Source organism: Podarcis gaigeae, assembly GCF_964106915.1.
Source record: "Podarcis gaigeae genome assembly, chromosome: 17".
Classification (NCBI taxonomy): Eukaryota; Metazoa; Chordata; class Lepidosauria; order Squamata; family Lacertidae; genus Podarcis; species Podarcis gaigeae.
Window position 1 is genome coordinate 2,672,868 of NC_139694.1, and position 16,341 is coordinate 2,689,208.

Here is a 16,341-nt window from a genome sequence, read left to right on the forward strand (position 1 = left end):
TCTGGGCTTTCAGCATATCTGTTTGCTCAAGCATCTCTGGGCCATTTACATTGAATTGGCACAAATCACCAGCTATGGAGGATGCTCTGCTGGAGTGGATATTGTCTTGTTATGCATGTTTGTATTTTGGCTTTATGCTGTTTTAAATGTCATCTGTTGCTTTATGATTTCTGTACACCACTTTGCAATTTTCTAAACAGTATGGATAAGTGCTTTAAAATATATAAAGTGCATGTTATAAACTTAGACCTTATTACCAAGTGCTCAGTCAATTATAATACAGTGGTACCTTGGTTCTTGAACGTAATCCATTCCGGAAGTCTGTTCGACTTCTGAAAAATTCGGAAACCAAGGCACGGTTTCTGATTGGCTGCAGGAGCTTCCGGCACTCAAGCGGAAGCCGCGTTGGACGTTTGGCTTCTGAAAAATGTTCAAAAACCAGAACACTTACTTCTGGGTTTTCAGCATTGGGAGCTGATTTGTTCATCAACTAAGCCATTCAAGAACCAAGCTTCCACTATATAGATATTCAAATCCAAATATTCAGCAATCTTCTCTCTTAAAAAATTATTTCAATTTAGAGGCTGCTCTTATTTATTTGAAAGCAGTTGCCTTAACTGGTTTCCTGATTGTCGACCCCAACGCCACCTTTCATGTACTTTTACAGACAAATGACTATGAATTTGACCTATCTGCTTGTCCATCCACCCAGTCATAGGAAGAATAGATGCACTGTCAGTTCTCCTGTTCTGTGGAATTAATAGGAGCTGTGCAACCGCACATCTGCTAACGCACAGCTCCCATTCTTCATGCAGAAGATTGTCCTGGAAGAGAAAACATCATTTTAATGGCCTTTTCCAACCCTGTAAATTGCTCTGATCTGATGTTCTGTTACGAAGAGAATTCTGCTTTATGGCTGGAATGGTGACACTGTGGGTTAAACCACAGAGCCTAGGACTTGCCGATCAGAAGGTTGGCGGTTCAAATCCCCGCAACGGGGTGAGCTCCCATTGCTCGGTCCCTGCTCCTGCCAACCTAGCAGTTCAAAAGCACGTCAAAGTGCAAGTAGATAAATAGGTACCGCTCCAGCGGGAAGGTAAACAGCGTTTCCGTGCACTGCTCTGGTTTGCCAGAAGCAACTTAGTCATGCTGGCCACATGACCCAGAAGCTGTACGCCGGCTCCTTCGGCCAGTAAATCGAGATGAGTGCCACAATCCCAGAGTCGCCCACGACTGGACCTAACGGTCAGGGGTCCCTTTACCTTTTATGCCCAGAGAAGGTCCATTTGAATGGTATGAAACCCACCCAACCATAGAGGTGTTTGACAGCTGTATTTAAAAGCTGTCTTTTAAAAAAATAAAAAGGGGAAGGGAGGATGAATTAGGTAAAACCATCCCAGCAATCTGGAACTGGACGCCTGCATTATTTCCAGACAGACAAAACACAAAAGGAACAAAGGTTTATTTTGCATTAGTTATGTGCTTGGCACCTACAAACAGAGTCCCCTGCAGAGGGCAAATCTTTATACATTTTCTTTCTTAATATATATTTTACATACCCATTTATTACCCTCTTTTAATATTCATAATATTGATTCCCCTCCCTCCCCCACACGCTAGAGACATAAATACATTTATCTACAACACATCAAAACAAATCTCTATACTGCAATTTCTGTATTCTGTTGCTCGGCGTTTGGACTTCCACACGACTTTAAAACTTCTTAGCACGTGCTTGTTTGCTTACTTTTAAAAGAGCTGAAGGAAAAGTAAAACCAGAAGAGAACAGTACTTTAGAAAGAAAGAAAATTGGCCATGACTTGATGGTCCAATTGGCAAGCTGGGCAGGGGATAAGAAGACTTTCCCCTGATGTTAGTAAGTAGCTTTCACTGCTTCCCTGGTACATGCAAGAAGGCTGGGGTTAGGCTGCATACTTTCACAGAACAGGCCTAGCCTCTTACAGAACTTGTCATTCGACATTATCACAGTCTGGAGACTTCCTTCCCTTCCAGTTGACTCCTCTGAGTGATATATATTTTAAGCATGCCTTGCTATGGCTTTGCTAATGTTACTTAGGCTATCAATAGCTCAAAGGCACTGAACGTACGTACAATTACTGTATTTTTCCATGTATAAAACGGTGCTTTTTGCCTTAAAAAATAGGCAAAAATTGGGTGTCGTCTTATACACAAATAGTGAATGCAGAAGGGGGACATGCGATTAATGGCAGCAGCAAGTAGGAGATTGGCAGCAGCGAGTGGGTGGGTGGGTGATTGATGGCTGCGGCAAGGCCTGCTGGTGATTGGCTGTGGCTGTGGCAATTGGGCAGGCGATTGGCAGCTGCGGCAAGTGGGCAGGTGGACTGGTGGTGGTGGCGAGAGGGCAGAAAATTGGCGACTGCGGCGAGGTGTGTGATCGGCAGTGGCTGTGGCAAGCAATCGGCAGTGGCAGGCAGGCGAATGATTGGCAGAAGTGACCCCCCCCAAAAAAAGCTAAACAACTTAATTTATTAATTCTGGGTTAAAAAAAACTAGGGGCCGTCTTATACATGGAGGTGTCTTATACATGGAAAAATACGGTAAACGCCGTTTCCCCTTACGCAGCATTTTCAACATGGAATCCTGTGCAGCAGAGATCCTCCTCTTTTTTTGCTACCAACCATGTTTAACAGAAGCCTTTCCCTGCAAAGTTAAAGAAAACCTTTTTTAATGGTTTGAATCCTCCCTTGCCCTCTTTTCGATGACATGCTTTCGTTAGGAAAATTGTTGTCTAGGGAGAGTGAAAGGCCCCCAACAGCAAGAACGCCAAAAAAAATTACTCAAGGAAGAGAAAGCCCACTTCAAACACAATGTTCTTTTCCTACAGTGGGCGAGAGAAAGCCGTAGATTCAACTTAATGACTGTAGGTGACAAGATGGGGAAAGATGGTGAGGTTACAATAAGGGCCTCTTACTGGCAGTGCAGGTCTAGGGAACGAAGTCTTGTTGCTTGCAGCTGGGAAACAGAAGGAACAGCACACCCACACTGGACTTCCTCTGTTGTGAACAGTTCACACCAAGTTCAGATAGTTAATGCATATACTATATAGGTCTCCCCACCCCACCCCAGGTTTTCTGCAAACAATGCCATTTCCTTTGTTTATTTTATTTTTTAAAAATCCATTAGGAACAGAAGCCACTCAGTTACATGACAGTCTTGATTCCAGTCTGCTGCTATCAGGTTCTTTGGGATTTAGCTAAGGATGGCTTGTGTTTCCATTCATTGTTCACAAACAAGTCCTTTTTCTAAAGTTGAAAAGCAACAGAGATGAGATCTCCAATAGAAATGACGAGATCCTCGCTCACTGTCGACCAAGATGGTGACTCCAAGCACCAGTTAAACCATGTGCACTGACATTTGTGAAGAGGACCCTGGGACAGCCCCGTATTGTCTATTATCGCAAGCGTTGGCTGGGGGTTGGCTGTTGCTGGGAGGGCTGATCACATGCATCCCATGATCCATTCCCGTCGACAGATATGGCCTCTCTCCAAAGGCCCCGTTGGAAGGCGAAGAGCAGAGTAAAGTGCTTTGGGTGTTGGCCAGTTTCTCGGGGCTTCCTGCCAACCTCGGAGAAGCTGGGAAATTGTATCCATACAAGTTGTAAGGGTTGTGAAGGGAAAAGGCGTTGTAGGAGCTCTGTTGCATGTGGCCGCCGCTAAACATATGTGAGGAAGATGAGGTGGAGGCAGGATTGCCAGCTTGCATGACATACTGGAACTGCGAAGTCGGGAATGACCCCAGCTGGCCACCGTAAGCTTCCATCTTGCCATTGCTGGGCAGCGAAGGAGGAGCTGGCATCCCTGAGATCAAAGATGGAGTCCGCTGAGGCATGAAGTTTTCAGAGGGCTGAGTGGCAGACGCACCACCACTCTGCAGCCGGTTGTATCCACTGTCGCCCAACCCTGGGTAGCTCTGCAGGGCGGCCATGTTGCTTCTTGCGCATGGAGGATAATCAGAGAGGTTTAGGTTGCACAGCTGGCTCTCCCGGCAGCCGACATTGAAAGAGTTGGGGGCCAAGTGGAAGGCCGGCGGCGAGCATGATGGAGAGAGAAGGTGAGAGGATGCAGAAGGGGAAGGTGTCCCTGTGCTGGATGTGGTGGGAGAAGTTCCTGTGCTGCCCCCTGGAAAACAAAAGCGACAACAAACATTTCTGAGGCATAACGCAGAACAACCACCAAGCATCATCATCATGGATAAGGTCCATGAATAATCATAGTTTAGAGGCCCTAAGGAAGTCAGACTATCCTCCACCAGCGCCAGGGCCTTCTCAGTGGTGGCTCCGACCTGGTGGAATGCTCTGTCCCATGAGACTGTTGGTTTCTGCTTCCTTCACTGTGCAGCGAAGTGCTTGTCACGGGACAATGTTTTGCATTCCACAGTCAAAGTACTGTTGGCTTTCCCATGGGAATGGGAGACTGGATGTGACGTACACTGGTTTCCTGTTTTTCACACTTCTCTCGGTGTTCTTTGTTTCCGAGGACAAGGAAGTTGCTTCTCTGCTCTCGCAGAGGCAAGATGCTCGTATGTAATCTCTCAGCACTGAAGTGTAAATAAAGTAAAGTTAAGCATGTGGCATGTACTGCTCATCCTTCCGCTGTGTACAGGAGTCTGCAATTACAACAGAGAACAGAGAACAGGGCCCTGCAGGATTGAACTTCCTTCCGCAGGGCCTGTAAGACAGAGCTATTCCGCCTGGCTTTCAATTTGAACTTAGCCTGATCTTTTATTCCCCTTCCTTCCTTCCCTCCCCCTCCCCTGGGAAAGACAGGTTGGAGTCTTGCCTGTTTGCTCTCGAGCAACCACACCACCACCTGACAGGTTTGATGAGGCCCTAAGCTACTGAAGGCAATGGGGCCCTTTATATGTCCAGCTTTCCTTTGTCAACAACAAATTGTCACTGTTTTTTGTGTTGAATATATGCTATATAGCAATTTATGGACCTCATGGGTATCTAAAGCCATTTGCACTTGTTGCTATGCAACTAGTCCATGCAGAATGTAGGCACCCTATATATAGAAATGAGCAAACCAGTGATATTTTATGGAGCAGGCTAGCAGGCAGGCCCATTACTTACATCATAGGAGCCTACACAACACAAAACACTGTTGCTGTATGTAGGTTTTATATATTTTGGAAATGTAATCCAGTTTTTTTCCTGTAATTTTTTGGGGGGGCCCCAAGAGAGTGGGGCCCTAAGCTATAGCTTGTTTAGCTTATACATAAATCTGGAACTGTTTCTGTCCTACTTTTGTTTACAGTCTCTGGGGTCTTTTGCCAAATATGTGCTATCTGCAAGTGAAAAACGCCTTTGATTAACAATGGACCCCATGGTTGCTTCCTTGTCACTCAGTTCTTATTAGAAGAAATTCTCACTAAAATGCTGGAGAATTTTCATAAGGATGTAAAAAGGAAAATTGCTCCAGAAATGTGAAGAAGTGGATTTAAGGTTAGAAAAATGGGAGAATGAGAGAACTATAATGGACAAATTCTTCATCCCCTACTTCTGACCTCGCTGTAAAATGAAGCAGATGGGTGGAAACAGATGTAGCATTTTAAGCATGAAGGGAATTTTGGACACATCTTTGCTGCCGTGAAAACAAATGCCATGAAGACAATTAATGTGTTCTGAACTACCTCCACCACACTTATAAAGTGACATCTGTCTTCACATTCCTTCTAGTTATCCCATATGACTTCCTCAAAAAGAACATTGATATAACTTGTCATTTGACCAGTTCCCCATTGGCTTGTTGCAATAAGGAGGATTTGGGATGCATTCTCGCATTTCCAAGTTGAGTTTCTCTTGAAGCTGCCCTCTGCAAGGGGAGGTGTAAATCCGTCAGAAGGGAGCCCAGATTCTGACCACTTTGCAGTGGACCTGTATAGCATTCATACCTGTATGTTCATTATTTCTAATTTTGTAAAACAATAATTTTGCAGCAGATAAGAAAAGGGACAGGGGAGATGACAAGGGAAGATAATGCAAATTCATTAGGCATAAACTTACCGTATTTTTCGCACCATAGGACGCACTTTTCCCCTCCTAAAAAGCAAGGGAAAATGTGTGTGCGTCCTATGGAGCGAATGGAGGGGGGAGGCAGGCGGGAAAAGCCCCCAAGAGCTGCACACAAGCTCCGTGCGCTCTTGCGGGCTTTTCCACAGGAGGGAGAAGGGACTGACTGGCCGCATCAGTCCCTTCTCCCACCTCCCAGAAAAGCCAGGAGAAGTCGCGATCTCTTTAAAGGAGTTGCGCGGCTTCTGCCGGTTTTGCGGGAGGTGGGTGAATTCCCCCACTTCCCAGGAAAGCCAGGAGAAGCCGCAATCTCTTTAAAGGGGTTGCACTCTGTGGGCTTTTGGGAGAGGTGAGGGAATCCCCCCACCTCCCAGTAAAGCCAGGAAAGCCCTGCACAGCATCTCCCGGCAAGGAGAGGCTGCACGGGGCTAAGGGGGAAGCCAAAACAGTGAGCGGGATCCATCCCGCTCACTGCCTTGGCTTGCTCCATAGCTGCGCGCAACCCTCCGGCAGGGAGAGGTTGTGCGCAGCCTGTACGCTGCTCTTTGGGGCTGGGGGGGATTTTTTTTTCTTGATTTCCCCCCCTAAAAACTGGGTGCTCCCTATGGTCTGGTGCGCCCTATGGTGCGAAAAATACGGTATATTAGTTTAACATCAATCTATAAATAGCTGACACTGAAACTGCTCCCCCGAGGAATAGCCCCACTGATTCTATGCGACCGGTTCAAGTCTGGCTGGCAGACAGAAGTTCTGAATACTTTCCAGAAATTGGGCTTTGCTCCTCAAGCCCTTCTAAATTTGGGCCTGGGCCAAGCAAGATCTGTGGTCAGGCCAAGAATCATGGACATACAGAGACAACAGGACTGCTTGAGGCCCCCCGATTATGTAATCGTAGAAAATGAGGGGTATGTTGCGGTCCTGGCAGCATACCTCTATTTTCTCATATCAAGAAACATCAGAAGGGCCTTTGCTCTAGCCAGAAGCTCAGCCTTGCCCTCACCGGTTTTGGAAGGAGCATTTGGAAAAGTCCCATATGCTCAGAGACTTTGCGCCTGCCCATTAGGGGAAATAGGAGACCCCAAACATTTCTTTTTTAGATGTCCCTTTTATGATGAGGTACGCAGAGATACCATTGACCCCCAGCTGGTGAGGCTTGCTGACCTTCCGGATAAGTCTAAACTCAATTTTCTCCTCTTAGGCAAAGCCCACAAGACGCCCTGGATGGTCGCCAGATTCTTTGGGCAGATTTGCAGGCGCAGACCACCTCCGAAACAAATTAGTCCGCTAGGAAAACAGTCAAAATCGGCCTCCAGGGTATCAGGGCCAATTTGTATGGTAGCCCAAATTTTTAGGTCTTTATGTGTATATGCGCTTATCTTAGATATTCATCTTTAAGCTGTTGCTGTACACTGCTTTACATGTATATTTTATTCTTGTGAAAGCTGTCCCAGTTGTGCTTTTCGAGCTGGTCTTTGACCGTAATATTCACCGCACGCCACTGATAGGATTCTACTACATGTTTAGTTAGTGTCATGTCAATTCCCCCCCCCCCCAAGCATATTGATGTTGTATCTGGCTTTTGACATAATGGCAGGGGAAAATTGGCTTCATAATGGTGTTTGTTAAAAATATTTTGCAGATGAGTCTGGCAGATCAAAGACATGGATGAGAACCAGATTACTGCACAGAGGTAAGTCAAATGTTTGCTGCCTCTAATAAAGTCTTCAGTATATTATCTTGCGTACAAGACCCAGCTAGCTTTCTATTCAAAACACTTGCACCTAAGATAGTGCTGGTACCTCTGAATTTCTGAACCTTGTGACTTGCTGTCCTGTTAACCTGCCAAAAATAAAGAAGAAGAAGAAGAAGAAGAAGAAGAAGAGTAGTAGTAGTTTGGATTTGATCTCCCGCTTTATCACTACCCGAAGGAGTCTCAAAGCAGCTAACATTCTCCTTTCCCTTCCTCCCCCACAACAAACACTCTGTGAGGTGAGTGGGGCTGAGAGCCTTCAGAGAAGTGTGACTAGCCTAAGGTCACCCAGCAGCTGCATGTGGAGGAGCGGGGAAGCGAACCCGGTTCACCAGATTACGAGTCTGCCTCTCTTAACCACTACACCACACAGGATTAAGCCCTGAAGAAGCAAATTGAAAATAGGAAATGACATGTCTGTTCAGGAGCATCAAACAATGAATCGATAATAAGGTGCTCTGTGAAGTGTTGGCCACAGATCATTTATTCAGTGAGCAAGGTATTCTGAAAGTTATAGGAAAGACTAAGAGTTACTCATGGTGAAGGATGGAGGAGAAACTTGAATCTGTTCACATTTTAATGTGATCCAATGTAATTCACAGTACCCAAAACACTACTTGAACCAAAAAACAACTGTCCAAGACGTTTTTCAGCTACCTTGCCACAACTCAGTTCTGGCACCTCTCAGCTGGGTGCCATTGTAAGAAAACGAGGAAGGCATTTGTGGTGAGTTCTGGCACCTTTTTTTCTAGAAAAATAGCCCTGCCGCTATCCTTCCACACTTCTCCAAATTTTGCGATGCAGTCCTCCAACCAAAAGATGCATACAAAAATGAACAGAGGATGGAAAATAGCTTGTATTGTCCAAAATTGCATAGAAAAATGTGTATATTTGGGGAAATATGTACTAATATGGCGACTGTTTTTTCCACAAGGACTTGTTTTGTGGAAATGTGGCAAACGGAGCTTAATATGGGGGGGGGGGACTGAAAGAAACCAACATTTTCAGAATGGTCTACTGCATGGGGCATACACTCAAACCACTGTTGCCTGTGTTCACAAGAGTTTGTGGGGTTCAGGGCTGCTGGCTTTTTAGCATTTCAAAACATGAAAATTCTATATGGCAGAAGGAAAGCAGGAGTACAAAAGAAAGAAGCATGTACACCAGGGAGGATGCTGTGTCTGATCGTTGTCTACGTCAAGCCTGAGATCCAGGAAAGGGAACTTCACAATGGGGAGTCCCATTCTGGACAATGCTAGAGAACCCCTAAGAAGAGCAAGAGACAGAGTTTTCCCTGTCCTTCTGCACACCAGTGGAAGTGCAAGAAATTACACTGCAACCATCCATGCCTTTTCCTCTAACCTCATCAAACCCAGCAGGTGCAATCCCATGTGACCAGAGGAATCAGCAAGGTTCACAAAAGCAGTAGCCGATGCTTATCAGTTCCCTTCAGGCTGACATTCCTCCAGCAATTATCCACAGAATGCTGAGTATTGGATTTGGAAGTCGCTGGCATTCAGCCCCCACATTTCCTGTACACACCGTCCATGGAATTTTCCACCAGATGATTACAGAAGGTCACAAATTGGAGCTATTACACATATAACCTGGGAATTATAAAACACTTGCGAAATACCCATCACTGTGACAGGCATATGTATGTGCAGAAGGAAGGCCAGCAATGTGCTTTGGAGAGCCAGAAAGGCAAAAGAATTAGATTTGGCTAAAGATACTTGGCTCCAAGTCCTTGCTCGGCCCAGTATACCTGAAGGAGCATCTCCACCCCTATCATTCAGCCCAGACACTGAGGTCCAGGTCCAAGGGTCTTCTGGCAGTTCCCCCACCGCAAGAAGTGAAGCTACAGAGAACCAGGCAGAGGGCCTTCTCGGTAGTGGCACCCGCCCTGTGGAATGCCCTCTCATCAGATGTCAAGGAAATAACTATCTGACTTTTAGAAGTAATCTGAAGGCAGCCCTGTTTAGGAAAGTTTTTAGATGTTTTATCGCTTTACTATTATTATTATTCTGTTGGGAGCTGCCCAGAGTGGCTGGGGAAACCTAGCCAGATGGGTGGGGCATAAATAATAAATTATCATCATCATCATTATTGCTTAGTCCATGAAGCCCACAGTGCAAACTTGAGCCAGCCATGGTTTTCTCAGCCTGGACTAGCTCCCAGGGTTGTTATGAGGATAAAATTTGGGCAAGCCTGAAGGTGCGTTGATTTGGGCTCCTTGGAGGAAGAGCAGGATACAGATGGGAGAGATGAAGATTCCCTGCTGGAGGCAAAACTACCCAGTGTCTTGGTCCTACTCCCATCGCAGTGTGAAAAGGGCTCAATGCACTCATGGATGCCACAGCACTGGAGAACTAAACCTGCTTGTCACAAGCTGAGAATTACCTGAGGATAGTAACTTTTCTCAGTCGTTTGTGAAAGCTGGACCATAAAGAAGGCTGATTGCCGAACAATTGATGCTTTTGAATTCTTGTGCTGGAGGAGACTCTTGAGAGTCCCATGGACTGCAAGAAGATCAAACCAATCCATTCTTAAGGAAACCACCCGTGAGTGCTCACTGGAAGGACGGATCCTGAAGCTGAGGCTCCAAGACTTTGGCCACCTCATGAGAAGAGAAGACTCCCTGGAAAAGACCCTGATGTTGGGAAAGATGGAGGAGGACCCAAGGAGAAGGGGACGACAGAGGACGAGGTGGTTGGATAGTGTTCTCGAAGCTAGCAGCATGAGTTTGACCAAACTGTGGGAGGCAGTGGAAGACAGGAGGGCCTGGCGTGCTCTGGTCCAGGGAGTCACGAAGAGGTGGACACGACTAAACCACTAAACAACAACAAGTAATTATTCTCAATCGTTTGTGCTTCAAAGTGAAGGATTCTAAACTAGTTGCTACAAATTTGTAAGGCTGGGGCTGGGGTTAATGAGTTTTGGCAAACCCTTTGCCCACAGAGCCATTGTTAGCATCTCCTATCTGTCTTGTTTGAGAAAAAGAATTGTGTCTAGGAGCCAGCAACAGCTTCTGCACTCTTGGAAAATGACATAGTACAGAGTTACTGGAACTCTTCTCCCTCCCTAAACGTTCTTCATTAAAGTCAAGAAGCAGAGCCAAATATTTTTAATAATGAGAATCTGGATCGGATTCAACTTGGTTTCAAAAATACCCCCAAAACATTTAAAGTGTTTAATAGTTTTTTGGCTCTCTCCAGTCCATAACATCTCATTGCCATGTGCATTTAATTAATCTCAAACCTGCTTCGTCCCAAGCTCAGTGTCGGTGACGTCATTCATAAAGAGTTCAGCTCTTCCAGAGCCCTTATGTTTTGAAGTGTATCTCTATTATTTTGGCTGCTTTTTTTTTTATTGGTTTAAACCAGCTAGATGCTTCTTTTTCTGTAAAACAAACAGGATTCTACACCTGTCATTTTCCTGATCTCTTTCGGCCAGAGAGATGACAGTTTTCTTAGGAGAAAGTCACGATGTCCTGGTCTGGCGAAATGCCACTTACTTGCTCAGTAATGTTATTGATGAGCAAGCCTTTAAAAATCAAACAAGCAGTCACACACAGAACACGATGTGCTGTTGTACACAAGTTAAAACCATTGCTCAGGGAACCTCAGCATTCCTTGGAAGGTTTTTAGGGATGCCATAATGAGAATATCATCAAGGAGCTGATTTTACAATCCATTTTAGTACAAGCAGCAATATTTAGACACGTCCAACTGAAGAGCAATCGCCAATGTGGAGGTCCTTTTTGACCGGGAAGAAGACAGAATGGGAGCAGAACAGGGGGCGGAACGGGGCTGAAATGGAACCCCTCTGAAAATAGTCCTCTCCTGTAGTCATAGGGTAGGCAGATTGGCATCTTAGAAACAAGGTTCTGGTTGTGCTTAGGGCTTAGAAATACTAAGTATTACTTGGTTCTGATTTAGTCCCCTGCTGCAACGACATTTAATCTATTATCAAATTCCCTGGTTGTCCCAAATTTATCTCTTTGTTTCAAAAAGTGTGAACAATAAAATCATTTTTAAAAATAATAATGAGGGACAAGCTATACCCACATGTCACTGGTTCACCACCATCATCCTTCCCTTCCTATGTGCAGCCACTGGAGATGATTAGATACGTTCTACATAAGTCACATTCTTATTTCACACAGAGAAACTGTGAGGTCCAATAAATTTTGGCCTTGCTCTGGAAAATCCAAGAATGTCCAGAATCCTCTGCAGTGCTCTGCAGGGTGGGGTTCCACAGTAAGGTAAAGGTAAAGGTAAAGGGCCCCTGGATGGTTAAGTTTAGTCAAAGGCGACTATGGGGTTGTGGGGCTCATCTCGCTTTCAGGCTGAGGGAGCCAGTGTTTGTCCACTGACAACTTTCCGGGTTATGTGGCCAGCATGACTAAACTACTTCTGGCACAACGAAACACCGTGATGGAAACCAGAGCGCACGGAAATGCCGTTTACCTTCCCACTGCAGTGGTACCTATTTATCTACTTGCACTGGCATGCTTTCGAACTGCTAGGTTGGCAGGAGCTGGGACAGAGCAACGGGAGCTCACTCTGTCACAGGGATTTGCACTGCCAACCTGCTGATCGGCAAGCCCAAGAGGCTCAGTGGTTTAGACCACAGCGGCACCCGCGCCCCTTTTGGCTCCACAGTATATGGGCCACAACAGATGCACTCAGTCATAGGTGCCAACTCCCTGGGGCCCTGGCTGCCCAGGCACCCACAAAATTCCCCATGAAGGAGCTGGACACCCAAAAATTTAGGCACCAGGGCCATGCACTGGGACTAAGCCTGCATTCAGTCCAACTCTTATTCATCCTGAGGAAAAACCTATATTCTGGCATCTGTCCTCGGTCAATCACTGCCCACATTTTCTCCCCATTTTGCCTTCAGAGAAGATATTAGAATGCCTTTCAAAATGTCTGTTAATATAGCCAGGGAAGTTTTCAGATTTTTAGCTCTCTCCCCCACCCCCACCCCCACCCCCAGTAACAGATCTGAGTAAGGGGACACATATATTGTGGGTGGAGCTAACTTTTACTCAGAGAAAACCTATTGAAATTAGTAGACCTAATTTAGTCATGGTCGCTAATTTCAGTGGGTATAATCTGAGTAGGCCTAGCATTAATTTTCAGCCCTTTTGTAGTTACCTGTGTTTGCAGGTAACTACAAAAACATGGATGGACAGGAGCAGCAATCCCTGTGAAGTAACAGCAGTGACGTTTTGAGATCCTCCTAGAACTGATCCTGGAATCTCTTCCACCAAAGGGACTTTCTACTGTGTAACACAAATAGCTTTACTGTAGCCCGTTTTAATACGTATCATTTCTTACGCTTTGCTGCTACAGTAATAGGCTTTAGGAGTTTCACAGTTGTTGCTTTTAAAGTGGAAGTTGTGTTTCTTACTGTTTCAAGAAACTGTTTGCTGAATCTTACAATTACTTTGTCTGCCACTCTGAGCGCTTCGAGAAGATGAGAAAAATATAGACAATAAAAAATAAATAAAGGCTTGCGCAGGAGAATTTCTTAGTGAAACGGACGTGCCGAAATCTGTCGTCTGGGCGGTGCTTCTCACACTGTTTCACGGCATAATCCTGCTAATGTCCTCCTAAACCCCTCTAAAAAGAAAGAAGCCAACTGGACAAAACATTTATAATGACTGAGATCTTAGTGGACTGGGACTTTCAGTTATGTAAAAAGCACAGAGGAAGGAAGGAAGGAAGGAAGGAAGGAAGGAAGGAAGGAAGGAAGGAAGGAAGGAAGGAAGGAATATTGTGTTAATCTCATTTATTTATTTTTTGGGCAGCAGCTTGCTTGTTTTTGTTTATTGAAATCAGTTTTGACATTCTGACCTAATTCTCCTAAAGGAAAGTGACATAAATGGAAAACAACAATTATTTACAAGCTATTTGTAGGGATTACTTTGGACAACCTGTCCCCATACGCTGACCTGGACCCTGTGATCATCACCCCAGGCCTTAAGTGTGCCTCCTCTGCAAGAGGTCTGGAGAGTGACAACATGAGATCGGGCCTTTTCTGCTGTGGCCCCTGCTTGTGGAATGCTCTCCCCAGAAAGGCTCTCTGGTGCCTTCATTACATATATTTGGGCACCAGGCAAAAATGTTCCTCTTCTCCCAGGCTTTTGGCTGATTAAACAACCATTTGTAACTGAAAACCAATGAAACACATTTTATTTTTTTAAATGGCCTGTTAAACTGGGGGAGGGCTATTGTTTTTGTTTGCTACCATGTTATGCATTTTTGTGTCTTCATATTGTAAACTGTCCTGTGATCCTTGGGTGAAGGGAGGTATATAAATGTAATTAATAATAATAATTTATATATGTCAAAGAGCCTGTAAAATGCTGGCGAGTCCACAGATCAGCCCTGAACCTCTCTTGTTCAGCAACTCAGAAAGCACTGAGTTCATGTTTTGCACGGTGGTCATAAAAGTCCAGCTGAATCGTAAGGAAGTTAGTCACAAAGAACATAATCTTCCACACATGAGCAGGAGTCCAGGGGACAAACATTGTGTTGAGCCAGATTCTAGTTGTTTAGCAATGGGCCACAGGTCTTCAGTCGGTTCCTTATAAGATTCAGATGGTTGTTTCCAGGGCTAGCAACGTGGGCTAGCATAGGCAGCATTATTAAATTGCTCTTAGCTGTTGGTTCTACTGGGTTCAGTGTTTTAGGTAAAGGTAAAGGGACCCCTGACCACTAGGTCCAGTCGTGACCGACTCTGGGGCTGTGGCACTCATCTCGCTTTACTGGCCGAGGGAGCCGGCGTACAGCTTCCAGGTCATGTGGCCAGCATGACTAAGCTGCTTCTGGCAAACCAGAGCAACACACGGAAATGCCGTTTACCTTCCCGCCAGAGTGGTACCTATTTATCTACTTGCACTTTGACGTGCTTTCAAACTGCTAGGTTGGCAGGAGCAGAGCCCGAGCAACGGGAGCTCACCCCGTTGCGGGGATTTGAACCGCCGACCTTCTGATCGACAAGTCCTAGGCTCTGTGGTTTAACCCACAGCGCCACCCGCGTCAATGTTTTATATAGCTGGAAAAATGCAAAACTGCCTGTCTCTTCCAGGGTGTCAAATCCTTATGCCTTTAAAACTTCCCGTTTTGCTTGAGCTTAGCTATTCTTCAGGGTCTCTTCGGAAAGCTGCACATAAAATGAAGACCATAAAAGCTGTAGGTGTAAAGTCATTTATGACTTTGGCAAATGGGTTCTGAACGAGGGACAAATTTTAGTTGATGCCATCCTGAATGAGCAGCCAAGGCAACAGTTGGTAGTAAGTCCGCAGGGAGCTAACCGGTCACATGGTCTTGGCTTGCTTCCTGGTTTTTCAGCTGCCAAATTGCATTTAAAGAAGCTAAAAATACATGAAATATTTTCCTTTCCTTATATTACTTGACTGTGTCAGCAGTTGCTGCGGCTGATATGAACATGTCATTTGATAGCCACTGGGGCAGAAGGTTATCAGTGCAGCTATGGAGTCAAGGCCTAGTGGTCCATCTAATCACTGGAGCAGAAAATGCCACACTTGGCCTGATAATCCAAGGATGCTCACATACAAATGTGCCGCTAAAACATGCCCCAGGCTCTGAGTCAAAGCCTTTAGGCACAGGGCTACCTTTCAGAGTCTTATAGTAGATAGATGGGATGAGGGAGATATGTGATCTGATCTCCCAACATTTTATTTTAAAAACAGCTATGGGGCATTCTGAATTTGATCAGAGCAAATATATTGAGGAGGGGTGTCAACTTTTTACTCCCATGCCATTATAAAGTTCTATATTGACACCACCACCCCTTTAGAAAAAGGAAAAAGGAAAAAAAAAGGACTGCTATTAGCCTGGCCACACATGTAAGTTGTAGAAAGTACTATTTACTTACAACATTTTGACCAAGGGTATCAATCAAACAGAACAGATATTCCAGTCCTAGGCGGTTGAAATATACTTGGAGTTGAGTTGGAATTTCATGCTCTTTATTCAGCTCGTAGTAGCAATGAATGAAACTTCCCCCAAAACATCTGCTATATATACATTATTTACCCGATGGGCCACGTGTAATTGGCTAATTACGGGCTGCTCCTGTAGGCCAATCAGGTTGTGGATTCACTTCCTCCAGAAGCCTGATTGGCTGCTCCTGCAGGCCAATCAGGTTGCTGATTCACTTCCACCTGGAGCTGGATTGGGTGGCTCCTGCGGACCAATCAAACTGCTGCATTCTGGATCCTATTGTTCTAGGATTCAGCTCAGTACATAACAGGGGCAAATCACTAAAATCCATGGTCCCTGAGGTCTTTGTATGTAGCATTAATGGAACATAATCAGCAACACAGATGGTATGTTTTTGGGTTTGGTGTTAAATTCTTGAAAGAGCTTTGGACTGGGTGAGAGAGAATTTTCAGCAGCACCCAGGAAATACCTCTGAAAATTGGATAGGTGCAGTGCTTTTTTCGGGGGGGGGATGTGCAGGGGGACGCCTACCCCTAAACATTTTGTGAATCTTTGCACTT

The 16,341-nt window shown here is 45.2% G+C and overlaps 1 protein-coding gene across 1 annotated transcript in view; it reads right to left on the bottom strand.

Annotated features, from left to right (window-relative positions):
- Positions 1-1,447: 1,447 nt before the first annotated feature.
- TBX15 (T-box transcription factor 15) overlaps positions 1,448-16,341 on the bottom strand; it is a 96,668-nt gene continuing 81,774 nt past the window's right edge. Inside the window, exon 8 of the mRNA XM_083719104.1 lies at positions 1,448-4,160. Coding sequence (XP_083575230.1) covers positions 3,376-4,160 — 785 coding nt within the window. The 3' untranslated portion in view covers positions 1,448-3,375. The remainder of the gene's footprint in view (positions 4,161-16,341) is intronic.